General features: G+C 34.2%; 1 protein-coding gene across 2 annotated transcripts in view; it reads left to right on the top strand.

Annotated features, from left to right (window-relative positions):
• LOC114334605 (uncharacterized) overlaps window positions 1-19366 on the top strand; it is a 348910-nt gene that overhangs the window by 314254 nt on the left and 15290 nt on the right. For both annotated transcript variants that reach the window (XM_050654383.1, XM_050654377.1), the window contains exons 7-9: window positions 328-459; window positions 4599-4774; window positions 18121-18254. In XM_050654383.1, coding sequence (XP_050510340.1) covers window positions 328-459; window positions 4599-4774; window positions 18121-18254 — 442 coding nt within the window. The remainder of the gene's footprint in view (window positions 1-327; window positions 460-4598; window positions 4775-18120; window positions 18255-19366) is intronic.

Genomic DNA, 19366 nt, shown 5'->3' on the forward strand with positions numbered 1-19366 from the left:
ATATATTGGCAAAAATCGATTTTTATTTTGTAACTTCAAGGGGCTATAACTTTTTTTTATGTGCACATTTGTACTAAGGTAAGTTAGGTTCAATCGAACTATTTTTGGTCCCAGAATATGTGATTTAATTTATGACCTGTATTTGTTACACCCTGTATACTGATGTACATCGCAAATTCAATCATTTACATTATTGGTTCTTATTTCAAATTTTTGTAGTAATAATTTATGATTTAAAAGTGTATTCAGTGATTCACGAAAACATAAATTGTAAAATCACCTTTTACCGGCATCGTGCAACTGAGCAAATATGGTTTTTTTTTTCAGAAGCAGCAGCTACCACGGGAGGAGCATCGGACGGTACCTTACCGGTAGTTTTCGAAACAACAGAAGATTCTACCCTTAACAACTTGACGAGAACTGACGTTAACTGTGATAAAACTGGAACCTGTTACGATGGTAAGTACTTATCTAAATCGAAAATTATATAGATATTAGCTCTACATAATATTCCGTACTCTGGACCAAGATTAGATTTTACTTGGGCCCTAAGTAGATAAGAAAACAAACAAAGTAAAAATAGGCGAAGGAAACAAAAGATAAAAATGTAAAATTCGAAAGTTATTAAAAATATATTACCCTTTGACAGGGGTCTCCGAAAACATACTAGTCGACCTCCACTACATCTTGTACAGCGGAAAAATGAAATTAGATCGAGAGATATTCCTTGAGCGGTCAGAGATTTCTTTGGAAATATTTTCACACGGATCTGTCATTTACCTAACTATCGGCATATTTTCGGCATTTTCTTTGAGGGACTGTTTACTATATTTGCAAACAAAAACCACCGATGACAGAGGAATGAATAGTTCTACAGGGAAATTATATAGCAGCACCCAAGCGATATTTTAATTTAGGTTTATTTAGTGGAAAATAATGAAAATTGGACTGTAGATACTAAGTATCGCATTGATTTTCACTCTAGTCTTTATCTTGAAAAGCCTGTTTGAAAATTACATCCGATTCGACATTAAATAACAGCTTGGAAATATCGTATTATTGAATATATTTCATGTATATAGTAGCTAATTTTTGCAATTATGATTGTGGAGGAAAAAAAATGTGAATATACCTACACTGATATTTTTTAATATAAATATTGGAATTTACAAATAATGGCTTGGCTACAAATTCCACTGAACTCGTCTTTCACTTTTTTTCAACAATTTCTGTTTCCTCCTAACAAAAACTCGCCATCATTTTATTTGCTTCATCGCATATAAACGTTTCTATTAAAATACCTGTTGATGTATACTATACAAATATTTTTTGTTTAAATAATCTCGCCAGGTGAATCGTTGGCCAGCAGAGCCTACTTTACGACTTCCTTCTCTCGGATTCAATGTCAATGGATTCATGATTTCCATCCACCTTCGTAAAGTGGTATTTAAGATGTTAAAGATGCCGAACGGCAAAAGCTAAACGACTTTGAGCTGGGGCAGAGACAGTTGGCGGTATCGAAAAATAGAGAACTGAGTCCGTCGTTCGTCGTTAAAGGTTGTTTGATCGTTACGTTTGCTATTGTCAATAAATTGCGTATAAAAACATCGCCAGATCAACTAACTAGATTACGGAATAATACTGTAGTACTACACAGGACCGGACGATAAAACAATGATGTGAAATAAATCAATGTAAATAAATCTTTTAAATGTGTAAATATTTTTTTGGCTTGGGCTATAGTCATTCAGCCAGTCTCAATCAAAAGTAAATATATTAAAGAATTTGTCAATTAGTGAAACATGGTTATTATAATAATATTACAATTTGTTACTTATGTGTCAATATTAAACTACATTATAAGTTTAATATTTAGTCTCGTAAATTCGAAACCGAAAAAAGGAAAGATCGGTTTTCTGTATTTTTTATATCCTATTTTACAACGATAACAACTGTCTTAGATAAGGTGATAGCCACCTCTTCTCCCGTTTACTTTCTTATACACACTTATGTCTGCAAAACAGTGTACTTTTATTTTGTGTCACTCGTGCCTTTTTTACTCCTTACTAAAAATTTCTAACTTCTTATATGACGTAGTTATTGTCTTATTAATAGTTGTTTTCTAAGTAATTTTCTCTTCTTTTACCTGCATAATCGTTTAGTTTATCTTCTTTTGGTTTTATAATGTTCTTTACTTTTTTTAACCTGTTAGTTCTAATATTTTTCATTTTTGCGTTGATGCTCTGGGTTACGATTCTTTTGGTCCTCTCCAAACCAGTGTTCTCTCTTTTATTTTTCTTCTTTCCCAATGCTAAGGTTTTTCACTTGTATCATGGGGTTTGTATTTGTTCCCATTTTTTCTCTAAATTCCCCATAGCGATTATTTGCAATCTCCTTTGTAATTTCTTTTTCTGTTCTTTTTACTACCTCTTTATCTTAGTGGTGGTCTACTTGGTATTTTTTCCGTTATTTTCCTTTTCCTAGTTGTTTAAGAATTATTCTACAATCAGTCACGGATCTATGTTGTTTCGTTTCAATGAGAACTTGGTCTCTTACTTTTTGATTTTTTATTTTCATGTCATTCTCTTCTATAGGATCATATGCGTTAATTATGATGATTTTTCTATATTTCCCGCGCAAGCTTAAATATCACAGTCTTTCTAATATTGCTTGAAGGTCACTTACTACTCGGCATATTCTCTCTGATACCATAAAACTCATCCCTAAGTATGTATTTGGCCCGCCGCTTTTAAAAAGAATACTTTTTCCAACTTTCACTATCTTACTCGTATTTCCTAGCTGCTTGGTTTCTTGTAAGGCCATTACTGTCCGATTAAGGAGCTCGCCGTAGCGAACTCGGTTGGTTCTCTGGTCGATTCTCGCACACAGATTTTGGGAACTTCTTCTTCTTTTTACTTGTCGAAGGACCAGCTGGAAATCCAACACCTGCAAGGAGTAATCTTTTCGAGGGATAAGGAGATGATGGTACGTAATTAAAAACACAATGTTTATAAAATAACAAAAAATAGGTATATTGAAGAGTTAAATTAATCGAAGAATGAATAAGAGATATCAGATTAATATTATAAGTTTAAATTATGAGTTTGTGAAACAGTTTATTCCGCCTAGAGTTTTTGATAGAACAGCAAACCGTTTCGACGTAATGGCAACAAGACGAACTCGACGAGAGGTAAATGAATAAGATGTAAATAGGATTATCGTTGTACTTACAGTTGATACAGCTGATATTATTTTACTACTTGGCACTATCACTTACTGTCTAGTTGATAAGGTCACAGACATTAGTTGGACAGACAGACAGGTATTTTGGGCAACTTATAGTTTCGATGCTACTTGGTTGTAGCTAAAATAGTTGGCGGGTATATGGATAAATACTAGCTTTGAAGGGACAGGTACAAGGTTGTAAAATGTTACAATATTGTTACTATTTATTAGTTTTTTGACACCCCTTGTGCAGCTTCTTCTTTTTTTGCACGAGCAAATACATATTGCACTGTACTACGTCAAACACCGGATCTGTAGCTACGTAAGCTTGACTTCTTCTATCCTGAATAAAACCAAACAATCGTTGGAACAATTTTGCACTCAAAGACATCTTGAAATTGACAAGGATGGACATAAACACGATAATAATTAAATACTTTTCTCATTAGGAAACAGAAATCTCATAATAAAATCAATTGGAAGTGCCCAGCTTCTTTGTAACACTGAAATAAGGGTAAGATTGTAACTTCAATATGGTTGAAATTTTCTAACAATCTCTGGAAAATTTCAATTTAAAAAAATCTCGTTAAGAGGAAACGGTAGCGATCAACAGGTAGCAACAAACTCGTTCCAAGATTACTACGGCTCTAATTTTGAATATTTTGTCGAGACATTTGGCACATATATTCGTAGTATAATAAAGAATGGCGGTACAGATCCCAATTTCAGAAATGTGTTAGTATGTGGAAATTATTCTATAATTAAATAAAATATTGAAAAAAGGAGCCTGTGCCGCCATTAAGAAAGACAAAAAATACACTTTCTTCAAATAAACTTTTTATCCCATGCCTAGATTTTGTGTACTCTTGGAACTACTAAAAATCGATTTTTTTATAACAAGAAATCGAACGTCACTGTCTTGGCAACATTTCGCGCCTATGTGTATAAAAATTATTGTTTTTGATAGTATAAACGTCACTGTCAGTGTCGAATTACCGACGCACTGTTGCCTCACTTTTGAAAGTTCGTAGAACTTTCGCAATCTTGGACCGCGTTTGTTGCTACCTGTTGATCGCTACTGTATCGCCTTAAGTACTATCTTACGCATTTATGCTAAACTGTGTTCATTGTTTACCATTGTTTGTAAAAAGAACCAAAAAAGATCAGGGCAATTTCGTTAGCAATTATAAGGGTGCCCGTTTTTTCGTACTAGTGGGTGTATTAGAAAGCCAAAATTATCAAATGTATTTTGTAACAGATAATCATACCATAGAAGCGTAAAACAAGAAACACTGTACTAAATCTGATTTGGTATGAGTTCGTCCCTGGTCTGCCTTTCTGACACTCATAAAATCATCCATTTTAACTTTCAGTCTCGGTTAACTGCAAAGACACCAAGATCGCCGTCCAAGTAAGAACTAATAAGCCTTTCAACGGCAGGATTTATGCTCTGGGTAGGTCTGAGACTTGCAACGTGGACGTCGCCAACAGCGATCTCTTCCGATTGGACCTTACGATGACCGGACAAGACTGCAATACTCAATCAGTGGTAAGTTGCACAAGATTTCATAACAAATGTTAGTGCCTGGATATTGGACAATGTTTATAATTCAGCGGAAAATATAATATAACTTTCAAGCAATAGGTATAATTTTTCAAGAAGACTTGAATGTAGTTATAAATAGAGATTGGAATCTATGCAAACTGCATTTTCTGCATATCTGGCGTACTTTACAAAAATTTCATATTTTTATAAGAGATTGCATATACAGGGTGTATGGCAAAGAATGGGACATAGCTTAACCTCAGATTCCTGAGGTTAAAATAGGTCGATTTAAGCTAAGTTACCTTAGTACGAAAGTTGATAATAACCGAAATACAGGGTGTCAAAGTTAAACTTTTATTTTATTTATTCTTGAATATTTCCTAAAAGACATGGGATAATAACACAAAATTTGGTAACCGGGTGTTTTTTGGGACGAGAAATCTAAATTCGCCACCAAAAATTATGTATTACCCAGAGGGCGCCACATACGCCTTTCAGCGCTTATTTAATAGGTAATTTTTTAATTACCCACTCTACGTACTTTTTGAATCAAAACTTTTATTCTCTTAATATTTTTCCTTAAAAAATGTATACTACATTCATCTCTACATTCATTTTAAATCTGCAAGGCAACATAATTTTTTGCGTGATATCATTGTAATTACACCCGAAAAGTAACTTAAACCATAAAAATTTCCAAAAATTTATCGCAAATTCCATTTGAAGAAATTTGCGCAATGACATAAATTAATATGAGAACTGGCACAATTATTATGGTTTTAAGTTATTTTTCGGGTGTAACTACAATGATATGCAAAAAATTATGTTGTATCGCAAACTTAAAATGCGTGTATCTCGAAAACAGTTGAGTTTACCGAGATTAATGTAGTATATCTTTTTTTAGTAAAAATATTAAGATAATAAAAGTTGTGATTCAAAAAGTATGTAGAGTGGGGGATAAAAAAAATTGAACGTATTAAATGAGCGCTGAAATACGTATGTGATGACCTCTGGGTAATACATCATTTTTGGTGGCGAATTTAGATTTCTAGTCCCAAAAAACCCTCGCTTACCAAACTTCGTGTTGTTATTCCATGCCTGTCAGGAAATATTCAAGAATAAATAAAATAAAAGTTTATCATTAACACCCTGTATTTTGGGTTATTATCAACTTTCGTACTAAGGTAAGTTAGCTTAAGTCGACCTATTTTAAGCGTAGGAATCTAAGGGTAAGCTATGGCCCATTCTTTACCAAACATCCTGTATAGTGAGCACAAGGTTGGAATAAATTCATTTTTTGGTGAATGGAAGATTTTGGAAATAAATCCCGAAACAGGTCGACTTTTATTTGGCATATATATATCATACTAATGACGTCATCCATCTGGGCATGATGATGTAATCGATTTTTTAAATGAAAATAGGGGTCGTTTGATAGCTGATTTGAAAGATTATTCAATTCTCTATTCAATGGTATAAACATTATCATAATACAAGGTGTCCAAAAAATTTTTATTTCTTTTTAATTTATTTTAATTTATTAAACGTTTTTATTTAGTTCAATAGTTTGCGTCAAATCTTTGGACGTTAATTTGACTGTCTTTTCTCCAATGCAAATGAATGAAAATTTGCAGACATAGGCATTCGCGGGAACAATACACGAATAGTCAATAAAAAAATTTTTTTATGTTTATTAATTGTTTAAATAAAAAAACGATTTTAATGGAAAATGCTTAAATTCTCTTGTTTTTTGCAATGTAAAAACTTGAAACTTTTACGGATTGTACCTAATGATATGAACTATTAGTCCATTCATTAACGGTAAAATATTGCAAAACCTTTAAATTTTAAAGAACCGCTTGGATTGACATGAAATTTGGCATACACACAGCTAACAAGTCAAAGAAAAAAAGTGATATTGTGCCGATATGTGCTTTTGCCCTGGGGGTGGTTTTCACCCCCTCTTGGGAGTTAAAAAATATTCGTCCAAACAAAGTCAGGAAATGGGTAAACTGGCTAATTTAAAGTAACTTTTGTTCTATAGAGTTCTTTCACTAAGTCAATACTTTTCGAGTTATTTGGCAGTAAATATGTTCATTTTTTTAACAAAATAACCACGCTTTTAGACGGTTTCTCGCAAATAATTCAAATTGTAAGTATTTTGTCGAAAAAGCATTCTTAGCAAAAATATAGCCTATAAAAAATTTAAAAAAATAGTGAATATATCACGTTTTTTTATTTAGTAGAAGCAGAGTTATAGCTAATGAAATATAGGTTCATATTCGTCAAATTCCATGTGGAATACTTTAACGTGAAATAACCAAAAATGAAGCACATTTCGGGGAAAACTCATTTAAACTTATTTAAAGTGTTTAAAAAAAGCTTCATTTTTGTTTTGTAAAAAAAAAATCTAGTATCAAAATTAAACAAGTTACGCTCAAAATAAAGTTAGTCCCTTTTGGTTTTGGTAAAAAAATCGAGAAAATCACCCCCTAATTAGTATCTTAAATGAACTTAATCGTAACGACTTCACAAGTTTCTTGATTCGTGTATATATTGTTTATATGATCTGTAAGTTTCATCGGTTCAAAGTTCTTATTATTGAAACGGCTGTAGTTAAAAGGGGTTGAACGAGTCACTGATCACGAATGTATGCAAATTTAGAAACACCAAATCTTGATAAATTTTTGTCTAACAGAAAAACAAAAAAATACATGATATTCAGAAAAGCAAATCTGACTTTTTTTGTATTTCGAGACTTTTGGTATCTCAACAATTTTTAAGTTATTTTGAAAAAAAGCATATTTTTCAAAATTTAAATTTTTAAAAATTTTACTTTGAACCCAAATTTTTTCAAAAATAAACACTTTGAATCGATGAAACTTACAGATCATATAAACACAATATAAGTAAAATAATTTATGGAGCGGCAACGATTAATTTCATTTAAGTTGCTAATTAGGGGGTGGTCTTCCCGATTTTTTTTTGCAAAAACAAAAGGGACCAACTTTATTTTGAGCGTAACTTGCTTAAATTTAATGCTAGAAACTTTTCGTAAAAACAGAAATAAAGTTTTTTTTAAACACTTTAAAAAAGTTAAAATGGGTTTTCCCCAAAAAGTTCTTAATTTTTTGGATATTTCACGTCGAAATATTCTATTTGAAATTTGGTGAATATGAATCTATATTTCATTGGCTATAACTCTGGTTCTACGAGATCCAGAGACCTAACTCGTACACCATTTTTTTACTTTTTTATAGGCTATATTTTTCCTAAGAACGATTTTTTCGACAAAATACTTACTTTTTGAGTTATTTGCGAAAAACCGTCTAAAAATGTGGTTATTTTGTTGAAAAATGAACATATTCACTCGCAAATAACTCGAAAAGTGTTGACTTGGCGAAAAAGCTCTATAGAACAAAAGTTACTTAAAATTAGTCGGTTTACCCATTTCCGGAGTTGTTTTGGACATATATTTTTTCACCCTAAAGAGGGGGTGAAAGTCACCCCCAGGGCAAAAGCACACGTCGGCACAATATCACTTTTTTTCTTTGACACGTAAGCTATGCGTATGCCAAATTTCATGTCAATCCAAGCAGTTCTTTAAAATTTAGAGCAAAAACCGTGAAAGAATGGACTTGTTTAGGCAATACGTAAAGTATCCTTAACAATAGTAACCTATACTTATTGTACGGTTATAGAGTATATTCCCATAGGTAAGCTGGTTAAGAGTAGATAACGATTTTTCATATGTAATTTAAAGTATTATCTGCATAAATGGCACAAAGAATATTTGCTACGAGAGGTATATGGTTCAAAATGCATACAGTATCACGACTAATAAGTTATGTTCACATACATGTAGAGTACTTACAGTTTTATTCCTTGATGACGTGTCACATCAGAGCTCTGATTGAATTCCATAATCCATTTGGTTCATTTGTAAGGCACTCACTAATACGCTAAATAAATCATCGTCGATAATACTGAGCAGATTGAATTATCTGAGCGGTATAAAACGATAGCAAAAAAAGCCGGTAAAATGCGGCCTTTTTACGAATAGCGGGAGCGTCGATAGATTAGAGATGATTCTCGTTAGGAAGCTTTTTACGATCTGCCCCGGCGAGGGGTTCAAATGCGAGTCTCAACAATAACCTGGAGTTTCCAGAAAGGTTACATAAATACTACTTGAATTTTAAGTAATCAGTAGTACAGGGGCGTAACTAATTATTTTAGTGAGCCGTGTATAATATATTTATTGTACATATTGCCGGGGGCGACAGGCGAGAGAGATGGCCTATATCACCTCGAAGAGAGGGGATTGGCAAAGATGTGCACAACGATAAGAAATGTTTGAAGAAATTAGAGTTTATATACACAAGGGGTAACAACGATAAAATGGAGGAAAACGATAAGTTTTCCCCCTAGGGATAGATTTTAATCTTCCAGGGGAATCACAGCGATTTTCGTAATACCACGAAGAAAATCACCGTGAGTAGTGTGAATCTTGACAGTACGAACTAGACCATCCTTACCAGGCAATACATCTATTACCCTGGCAGTTGGCCATAAGAGTGGAGGAGTACCATCCTCCTTCAACAGAACCAAATCCCCGATCTTGACAGGGTCAGTAGGGTCGGTCCATTTATTTCTTTGCTGCAGGAGGCAAAGATAGTCTTTTTTCCACAATTTCCAAAATTGCTGTTGAATTTTACTAATACGCTGAAAAAGATTCAACCTATTTTCAGGTATCTCTGAAACACTTGGTTCAGGGGGCGCGGTTAAACTTCTTTGAACTAAGAAGTGAGCTGGAGATAGGAAAGCGAAGTCATTGGCGTCAGACGACATCCTAGTGATGGGTCTCGAATTTAGAATAGCCTCGATTTGGCATAATACTGTGTTAAACACTTCAAAGGTGAAGTGGGAATTTCCTATAATTCGATAGAGGTGATACTTCACACTCTTTATTCCTACCTCATGGAGGCCGAATTGATGGGGGTTGCGGGGAACACCCATCTTGAAAGTTATGGAGTTTTGAGTACAGAATTCCTTAATCTGTTCCGAATTATTTTGATTTAAGAAAAAATCATAGAATTCGCGCATTTCATTTTTTGCCCCATGGAAATTTGTGGCATTGTCGCTCCAAATAATACTGGGCGTGGATCTTCTGGCAATAAACCTTTTCAGAGTAAGAATATAGGCTTCTGCGCTTAATCCTGTGACGAGTTCGATATGAACACATTTAGTGCTCATGCAAATGAAATAGGCTACGTATGCTTTGTAAAGCGGTGCCTTCCTCAAATGTGAGGACTTAATTAAGAAGAACCCCCCATAGTCCACTGAGACGACTTGGAAGGGTCTAGTGGGGAGTACACGATCGGGATGCATATCTGCCATCTGTTGAACAGAATTGGGTGTCATGAATCGGAAACAGTTTACACACTTACGAATTAAGCGTTTAATCTGTCTTAATCCGTCAATTGGCCAGTACTTCATTTTGACATACGAAAGTACTGTTTGCGCGCCTGAATGTAATAACTTATGATGAGCTTGAGTCAAGATTAGTTCTACAACTCGACATTTAGAAGGAAGTAGAATGGGGTGTTTTTGATTATACGATATGGGGGCGTGTCGGAGACGTCCTCCCACACGAATCAGCCCATCATTATGTTGTAGGAAGGGGTTGAGTTTACGAATGGCTTTATTGGTCACGAGTTTAGCATTTTTCAATTCAAGAATCTCTTTTTTAAAGTAGATACTTTGGATATACCTGATGATCGCGTGATCAGCGATCTCCATTTCGGGTGGCGTCAATATATCCGTATCTCGTGGAGAGTTATTTATTTTCTTTTTAATATTACTGATGAATCTAAAAAGATAAGCGACAATTCTTTGAATTTTACGAAAAGAAGAAGATTTAGCGAATAGATTTTCAAAGGTGTCGTTGAGTTCGTGATTTGTTGCTATGTTTGAGACAACTAACTTCCTTAATTCAGGAAGATCATCCTGAAAATGAGGAATTTGATGAAGAGAAAAATCGATGGGATTGTCTCTAATAAAGCTAGGTCCGCATAACCAGTCTTCGGTGGTCTGGGGATTATCAAAGACATTTATCCCTCTGGAAGCGGGGTCAGCGATGTTTTCGTGACTTCTGACGAAATGGAAATCACAAGGAAAAGTTTCCAACAAGGAATTGACCTTTTGAATTCTGTTTTGTACAAAAATGTTCCAAATGTGTTTTTTAGAAAGTATCCAAGACAAGGCAATTGTAGAGTCAGCAAAGAGATGAGATGAAGATATACTCAAATTTTTCTTGAAGATGTGAAAAAGTCTATGAGCCAGAGTGACTCCCAACACTATTCCACAAAGTTCCAATTTGGGGATGGTGAGTTTATTTTTTAGCGGAGAAATTTTGTTTTTAGAAGCGATAAGCCGCGACGATACAGAAAAGTCTGAGTATGTCGCTTTGAGATACACACAAGTGCTGTATATTTTTTCCGATGCGTCGGTGAAAATAATTAATTGAACATCAACAACTTTCTTTTGTAAAAGTAAGCATCGAGGTACCTTGACCTCTTCTATAGTTTTGAATGTCGATAAGAGGTTTTGCCAATTTTTCATAATGATGGGTGAGTCAATGGGTTGATCCCAGTCCAATTTCTGGGACCATATTTCCTGTATCAAGAGCTTAGCGTTCACAAGGACAGGGGATAACCATCCTAGCGGGTCATACAAAGTAGCAATGTAGGAGAGAATAGTACGTTTAGTAACAACATTAGCCAATTTGAAGATAGGAGTTTTAAACGAAAAGTGGTCGCGTTCTGAATCCCAGAATATGCCTAAGACTTTATCAGATCCCGTGAAGTTAAGACTGACTTCAGAGACGGGATTTAAATTGTGTTGAGACAGAAATTCTGAAGAACTGCAGTTCCACTTGTGGAGGAGGAAACCATGGGTTTCTAGCAAAGAAGTTAATTGTTCGAAAAGACAACTTAATTCATGAAGACTGTCAGCACCGCTGATCAGGTCATCCATATAGATAGATTCTTGCAGAACACTAGTAGCAAGTTCGTGGGTATGTTTGTTGTTGTCAGCGATGTGCTTGATAACTCTTTGAGCGATAAATGGGCTACTTGGGAGCCCGAAGGGTAATCTTTGAAATTGATAGCACCGTAAAGGCTGCTGAATATTGTCCCTAAAGAGAAAATTTAACAGAAATGTTTCAGTGGGACAAATGGCGATTTGTAGGAACATAGCCTTGATGTCGCCTACTAGTGCGAATTTAAACTGACGAAACTTAGCGAGAATGTCAAAAAGTTCATGTTGGACGACATAACCTTTGTCTATGACGTCACTGAGGGAGATTCCCGTAGACGATTTATTGTTTGGATCGAAAACTATACGAGTGGAAGTAGTAGAGTTGGATTTGAAAACGGGAAAGTGAGGGAGAAAGTAATTAGGTTTACCTGAGTCATTTAGCATTTTTAACGGCACTTGAATTATTTGTCCGTTATTGAGATATTCCGATATAATGTCCTGATATTTTTCCAATAAATCAGGGTTGAGTTGAAAACGTTTCTCGAGACTGAGAAAACGTCTTTTTGCCGAGAGAAACGAATTTCCCATGTCTATACCTTCGATAGGGAGTTTGAGATTGAGTGTGGACTCATATCGTCCATTGGGGAGAACATTAACATGTTTTACAAAATTAATTTCAGCGGGGTGATCATTAATGAGATCGGTGTTCTGAGGAGCGGCTTCTTCCAGCTCCCAGAATTTTTGTAAATGATCGGATAGTTCCTCGTTGGACACTACCGGCTCATTTACGGCGGAAGGAGTGTTATGAGAACAACAAGTAACGAGAGAGTTTGAATAAAATTCCAAAGCCTTTTTAGTATTTTTCGACTTAAGAGCAAAGTCTGGAACTGACCCTGATATCGTGTACCCGAGTAGAGTGCGTTGAAGAACGGGAAGACCTTTTCCCAAACGAATTATTTCAGGTTGAATGATATCGTTATACAGGTCTGCACCGAGCAGGATACCAATTGGGGATGTTACATGGAACATCGGATCACCTAATGGTATCTCTGAGGGTATGTTTAGTTTGCTCGCCGAAATAGAAATTTGAGGAAGCGGATTTGTTATCTTTGGGAGTACAGAGCACGAGATGTCAAAAGGAACGTCGTTAGCGACAGCGAAAATTGTTGTATCTACAATAGATTGAGACGAGGATGAGGTGGAGTTAATTCCATTGATCCGTAATTTTCCATCTCTAGTGGTGAGTGACAGTTCCTTTACGAGGTCAGCACTAATAAATGAAACCTGTGAGGCCGAGTCTAAGAGTGCCTTTGCGAAGACCCTCTTGCCGCTAGGAGCGACAAGATAGACCTGGAGTGTGCTTAATAACACCAAATGATTATCAAGCGAGGCTGCAGATAGAGCCATTGAATGTGGAGTCGAATTTTGAAGATTAACTTCCGTTTCAGGAGCTCTAACATGTGAGGGCCCCTGTTGTGAATTACCCTGTGTATGGGAGTTATTTGAGATAGCGGTTTTATTATGATTATTTGAGTTGTGTTGGCCAACAGCCGCGGAAGGGTTACTATGACCCGTTTTGTCGAAATGGAGCAACGTGTGATGACGAGATTTACAAACTATGCAAGAGAATTTGGATTTACACTGATCGAGCATGTGAGACCCAAGACAATTAATACAAAATTTATTTTGTTTGACAAAACTAAAACGTTCTTTAGAATTCAACTGCTTGAACTGAGGACAAGAGTAGATCGAGTGAGAGTCGTTGCAATAGGAACATTTCTTAGGACCTAAGCGAGGCGAAAGGTTACTGGTAGAAGTGTCTGAGGCTAGGTGTAAAGAGTGTCTGGAAGTAGTAGTCGATTTTGGTTTTGATTGAGATTGAATATTCTCAAGATGAACAACGCGTGTCTCGATTTCCCCTAGAAAATGGACAAAATCAGGGGTAGCTTGGCTACCACCGGATTGGAACTCAAGAGCCCTAATGGTAGGTGCGTCGAGTTTCTGAGTAGCGATATGTATGAGAAGTAAATGCAAGAGATCTGAAGGGGGCCTATTCAAGTTCAATAGGGCCTTGAAATTATTTGACATGACCGTATGAAAATTTCTTAATTGTGAGTGATTTGCGTTTCCAGAAATAGGAGGCGCATCAAGAATTTGAGAGATGAGAGTTTTGATAAGCGATTTAGAGTTGGCGTACCTTTGTGTCAGGTTATCCCGGGCTATTTTGTAATTGTCACCTGTGAGTGGGATATGCTCGAGAAGCGTCAAAGGCTCGGAAGTTAGAAAACTTTTGAGGTAAATGAGTTTTTCCAGATCACTTAATGTAGTATCAGATCCTATTATTGTATCAAAGGTCTCAATGAATGAATTGTATTCAGTAACTAAGCCACTAAATGGTTTTAACTGAATACGAGGGAGGTTTACTGTTCGTTGCCTAGCCATAGACTGTGAGGTTAGAGAAGAATTAGGGTCAAATTGGAGGGAGGGGGTAGCAGTCACATTAGAACTTTCAATGACCTCTAACCTTTCTTCCAATAGAGAAATTGTATCCAAATATTTATCAAAAACCACAGAGGAATCAGTAGAGGGGGTAGGTTCCTCGGGGATCGTCTCCAGCACATTTTGAGCATCGCGGAAAAGTCCGTAAGAATGTTTGAGTTGTGAAATTATTTCACGAATTTTATATTTGTTTAGAGAATTAAGAGTTGTGGGAACCGAATCAGCCAACTTGGTTATATCAAGTTTTGCGGTGAGCCTCTGTCGGTTATATTTTGATCGGTCAGCCATGTTGCGAGAATGTGAGATTAGATAGATTATTTGCAAATGTCTAAACCTATAAATCGATGCGAAAATGAGAGAATATGTACAATATATTATATATTACACGTTTAATAGTGTGAGATTGGCTTAATAGTATCACCCTGTATGAGCGCAGATTAGTATATGAAATGCAAAACTATAAAATTTCAAAATATATGCAATTTTCCAAAATGGGTATTTTTCAGCAAGTGTGAGACACCCTTAACATGTATTTAAATTAATTAAATTGAAGGAAAAAACAATTATTTATTTTCTATAGTTTTCTAGAAGTGTAAAATGAGCTTAAGCGAAGCTAAATGTAGCAAAAACTTACAATTTATGCAAGAAAACAAAATTATTTTTAATAATTTTTGTAACCTGTGAACCAGGCTTAATCGGATTCAAAATTATAAATTTAATTTAAATCAAAAGGTTGAACAAACAATGTTAAAATTATAACACCCGTACTATCAGCCAAGAAATGAGTACACTTTTTGTATACTATAAACAGAAAAATATATTTACGAAAATAAAATAATGTAATATATGCAAATATTTTTTCATACAAACAAAACGACTCCTTTATTTGAACAAAGCAAGTAGTTTCTGAAATTGCACGTGTAGACCGGGCTTAACAACCTACCAGCTATTGTAGAGACGTGCTGGGTTAAATACTGAGAATTTGAGTGCAGAAAGAGAGGAATATTTTATTTTTGTGCCGGGGCGGCGTGGCTTGGAAATTTCCAAATGCAACAGAAAGACACTATAAATGAAAAACCGTTATTCTCAGAATAGAGATTATCAAAATATGCAAATACGAAGGACCTTGAGGATTTAATTAATAAATAATTAATATGATACGGCTCGATGGAACAGAACTGTTTAGGCAATACGTAAAGTATCCTTAACAATAGTAACCTATACTTATTGTACGGTTATAGAGTATATTCCCATAGGTAAGCTGGTTAAGAGTAGATAACGATTTTTCATATGTAATTTAAAGTATTATCTGCATAAATGGCACAAAGAATATTTGCTACGAGAGGTATATGGTTCAAAATGCATACAGTATCACGACTAATAAGTTATGTTCACATACATGTAGAGTACTTACAGTTTTATTCCTTGATGACGTGTCACATCAGAGCTCTGATTGGATTCCATAATCCATTTGGTTCATTTGTAAGGCACTCACTAATACGCTAAATAAATCATCGTCGATAATACTGAGCAGATTGAATTATCTGAGCGGTATAAAACGATAGCAAAAAAAGCCGGTAAAATGCGGCCTTTTTACGAATAGCGGGAGCGTCGATAGATTAGAGATGATTCTCGTTAGGAAGCTTTTTACGATCTGCCCCGGCGAGGGGTTCAAATGCGAGTCTCAACAATAACCTGGAGTTTCCAGAAAGGTTACATAAATACTACTTGAATTTTAAGTAATCAGTAGTACAGGGGCGTAACTAATTATTTTAGTGAGCCGTGTATAATATATTTATTGTACAGGACTATACACATAATTTCACTTTTTACAATAAACAATAAAGTTTCAAATTTTTTGCCGATTCCGACCACTTTTCATGTTAGCACATCATATGTTTTATACATATTTTAATAAACATGACGATATATTTTAATGTTTGAAAAGTGTAAGACTAAAAAGTAAAAAATAAAAAAATATGAAAAAAAAATTTTTAAGAAACGCTTTTCTTTAGTTACGGGTGACTAAAATTAAAAATATTATAAAAAAATCAACTAAAAAGCAAAAAATAAAAAAAAAATTTAGAATCATTGAAAACACATTAGTTAAAGAAAAGCGTGGGTCGAAAACCGTTTATTCGATGAAGACGCGCCACGCTTTTCTTTAACGAATATATTTTCAATGATTTTTTCAATTTTTTTTATTTTTTTGCTTTTTAGTTGATTTTTTTATAATATTTTTAATTTTAGTCACTGGTAACTAAAGAAAAGCGTTTCTTAATTTTTTTCATATTTTTTTATTTTATTTTTTAAATAAACATTTTTTCCTGTTTTCTGGTGGCAGTAAAATGTAGTTTAAATTAAATTAATTACATAAATTCTTATTTTTGTCTCCATTAATATTTAATTCAAAAATACTTTTGGACTCCCTGTATTTGTAATTATGTTAATGTCTATATTACTGAACAGAGAATTGAATAACATTTCAAATGAGCTATCACACGATCCCTATTCCCATTTAAAAAAATCATCGATTACATCATGATGCCCAGATGGATGACGTCACTACTAGTCACTAGTATGATATAGACCTAAAATAATTAGACCTGCAGCTATCTTCAAAAAAATGTTAAGTATATGCTTTAAAATAAAATACATTTTAAAAATATTAAACTCAGCCTATAGAAAGTATTAGTCTATAGAAAATAGACAGGTATTGTAAAAGCCTCAATTATGCATGTGATTTTTTTTTATTTTTAAATTGATAGCATCTCACCTAAAAAAAATAGAATTAAATAAAATAATTACATAATAAATTAAAAAATGACATTTTTGGCGGAAGAACAGGGGAAAGGTTAAAATTGCACTGAGTCTTATTTTTTAATCACATAGAATATAGAAAAATTAAAAACAAAAATGAATTCAGGGAGTAACGGCATTTTGACTATCTTAACGGGGGTGCCCTTTATAAACAAGACGATGATTAACGTCTGCATATTTGCATATATTACGCATATTCTTTAAAAACTTTACATATTTGCGCCAATTTTGTGCATGTATTTATAATTTATATGGGCATATTTATTTGCTCTGAATTATGTTGCGTATATTCCATTCTCTATTCATAACTGTTGTGACAAATCGCTCATCCGGAAGAAAGGTGACATAACTGAAAAAATGCATCAATCTAGTTATCTTGTAGTAGTCAAATTGACTCCAAATATCCTATACTTTTATCAGGAAAAATGTCACATAGATGTTAACTTCCAACTTCGAAAGATGACGGTAGTTTCATTATTCCTTTGGCGGTAAAATTTCATTTCAGGCAGTAAAAATCCATTTATTCCGAACCAATCACACTTTTCGGTTATGCTCTGACATTCTACGTGAATTTACCGTTATTTATCACAAACACCGTTGTATTTCGAGAAGTATTCTAGGTATTTTTCGTTAATTAAAAAAAAGTGACTAGTATTTTAAAAGAATAGTGACATAATTCAAAATTTTGCTCTTTTTTCGTTGTTAAATCAGTTATCATAGATTTTATCGTTTTGCCTCTTAGATACATAATGAGAAACATTCACTTGTCCATATTCTTTGTTTTAATAAATAAATTTCAGCAGTTACCGTTTAAAAGTTACGTTTAAATTAAGATGTAAAAAATCTATTTTTGTCTCCCCTGAAAAAAGTGTTTTTTTTAGTTAACACACTTTTCTTCCGGATGAGCGAAATAGTTAAAAAATCGTATTCAATGTTTCCTTTTTCAGCGTTTATATTTTAAACTAAACGAATTAACGTTGTCATTTTTTCAGATCGGCGTCTACAGTAACACGGTGGTTCTACAGCATCACAGCGTCGTAATGACCAAGGCAGATAAGATCTACAAAGTGAAATGCACCTACGATATGTCTTCGAAGAACATTACATTCGGCATGATGCCAATCAGGTCAGTTGCTCTGCTTTTTATTTTCTTTGAATCCGGTCGAGATTTTAATTTTTTACTCTTTAAAGAACTATCTTAGCGGAGTTCCATTTGTATTAATTCTCCTAGCGGACTTCCATTTGTAATAACAACGTTTCTTTTATCTACAGGGTAAATTGAAAAGTTTTATAATATACTAAGCAATGACGTATAATAAGTAGACTCCGCAACTGCTGTAAAATGTGGGAGCAACATGATTACCTCGCCGAGGTAATTTTGTTTATTATTTTGGTACGAAGTTGGAAGTTGATACGAACTTGACTCGATCAAAGATCGTTTTGTTCGTATATGCGTCATTGGTCGTGTTTGTGTTGTGTTTATATTAAATGCCTTTTAACCCTGCTGTCCCGTTCGAGCTAACTACACAAATGTACTGTTCGGGTCAATATGACCCAACTATGGTTTACGCTCCTTAATCGAAATAAAATAAGCTAATAGTGATAAATAAAACATTATTAACAATAAATTATGGTTATTTAAAGAAAAATTATGTTGTTAATGTAAATTAAACCTTATTAACAAAAATAAAAGGTATTGTTTTCTTTAAAAAAAGCCTTGTAGGTAACAAATATCTACAAAAACTTAATTCAGTTTACAACTGCGACAGTAATAAAAAGAATGGATTTTACAAATATGTTTATGATATATACAACATAATAATAATAAGTCTTATTATTGTTTTTAGGGCAAGTTTACAGCGTGCTCGTTTAGCAGGCGGAGTTAGATTGTCCATAGATGGTTCACTAGCATTTCCATCTCGTCTACTTGTTTCTGCTCGTGTCCTTTTTACCAGTTCGTGAGAGCCTTTAGTTATTGGTATATTTTTTATGGAAATGATGACTGGTTTCATTAGTTTTTTCCTAATTCCTCAAGAAAAATTCGCCGTTTTGCTCGTTTATTGGTATTCCATTGGATATTTATTGATGCCCATAACACGAACGCGTTGTAGGTAGAAATGTCCAGCAGATTATAAAAAACAATCATTGGCCAGCGATTTATCTCTTCTCATATGTATACGTGCCAACAAGCTAATCTAGAGTATCCACTGCTCCCTTATTAGAATTGTAATCTAAAAT

Source organism: Diabrotica virgifera, chromosome 1 (genome assembly GCF_917563875.1).
Source record: "Diabrotica virgifera virgifera chromosome 1, PGI_DIABVI_V3a".
Taxonomy (NCBI): Eukaryota; Metazoa; Arthropoda; class Insecta; order Coleoptera; family Chrysomelidae; genus Diabrotica; species Diabrotica virgifera.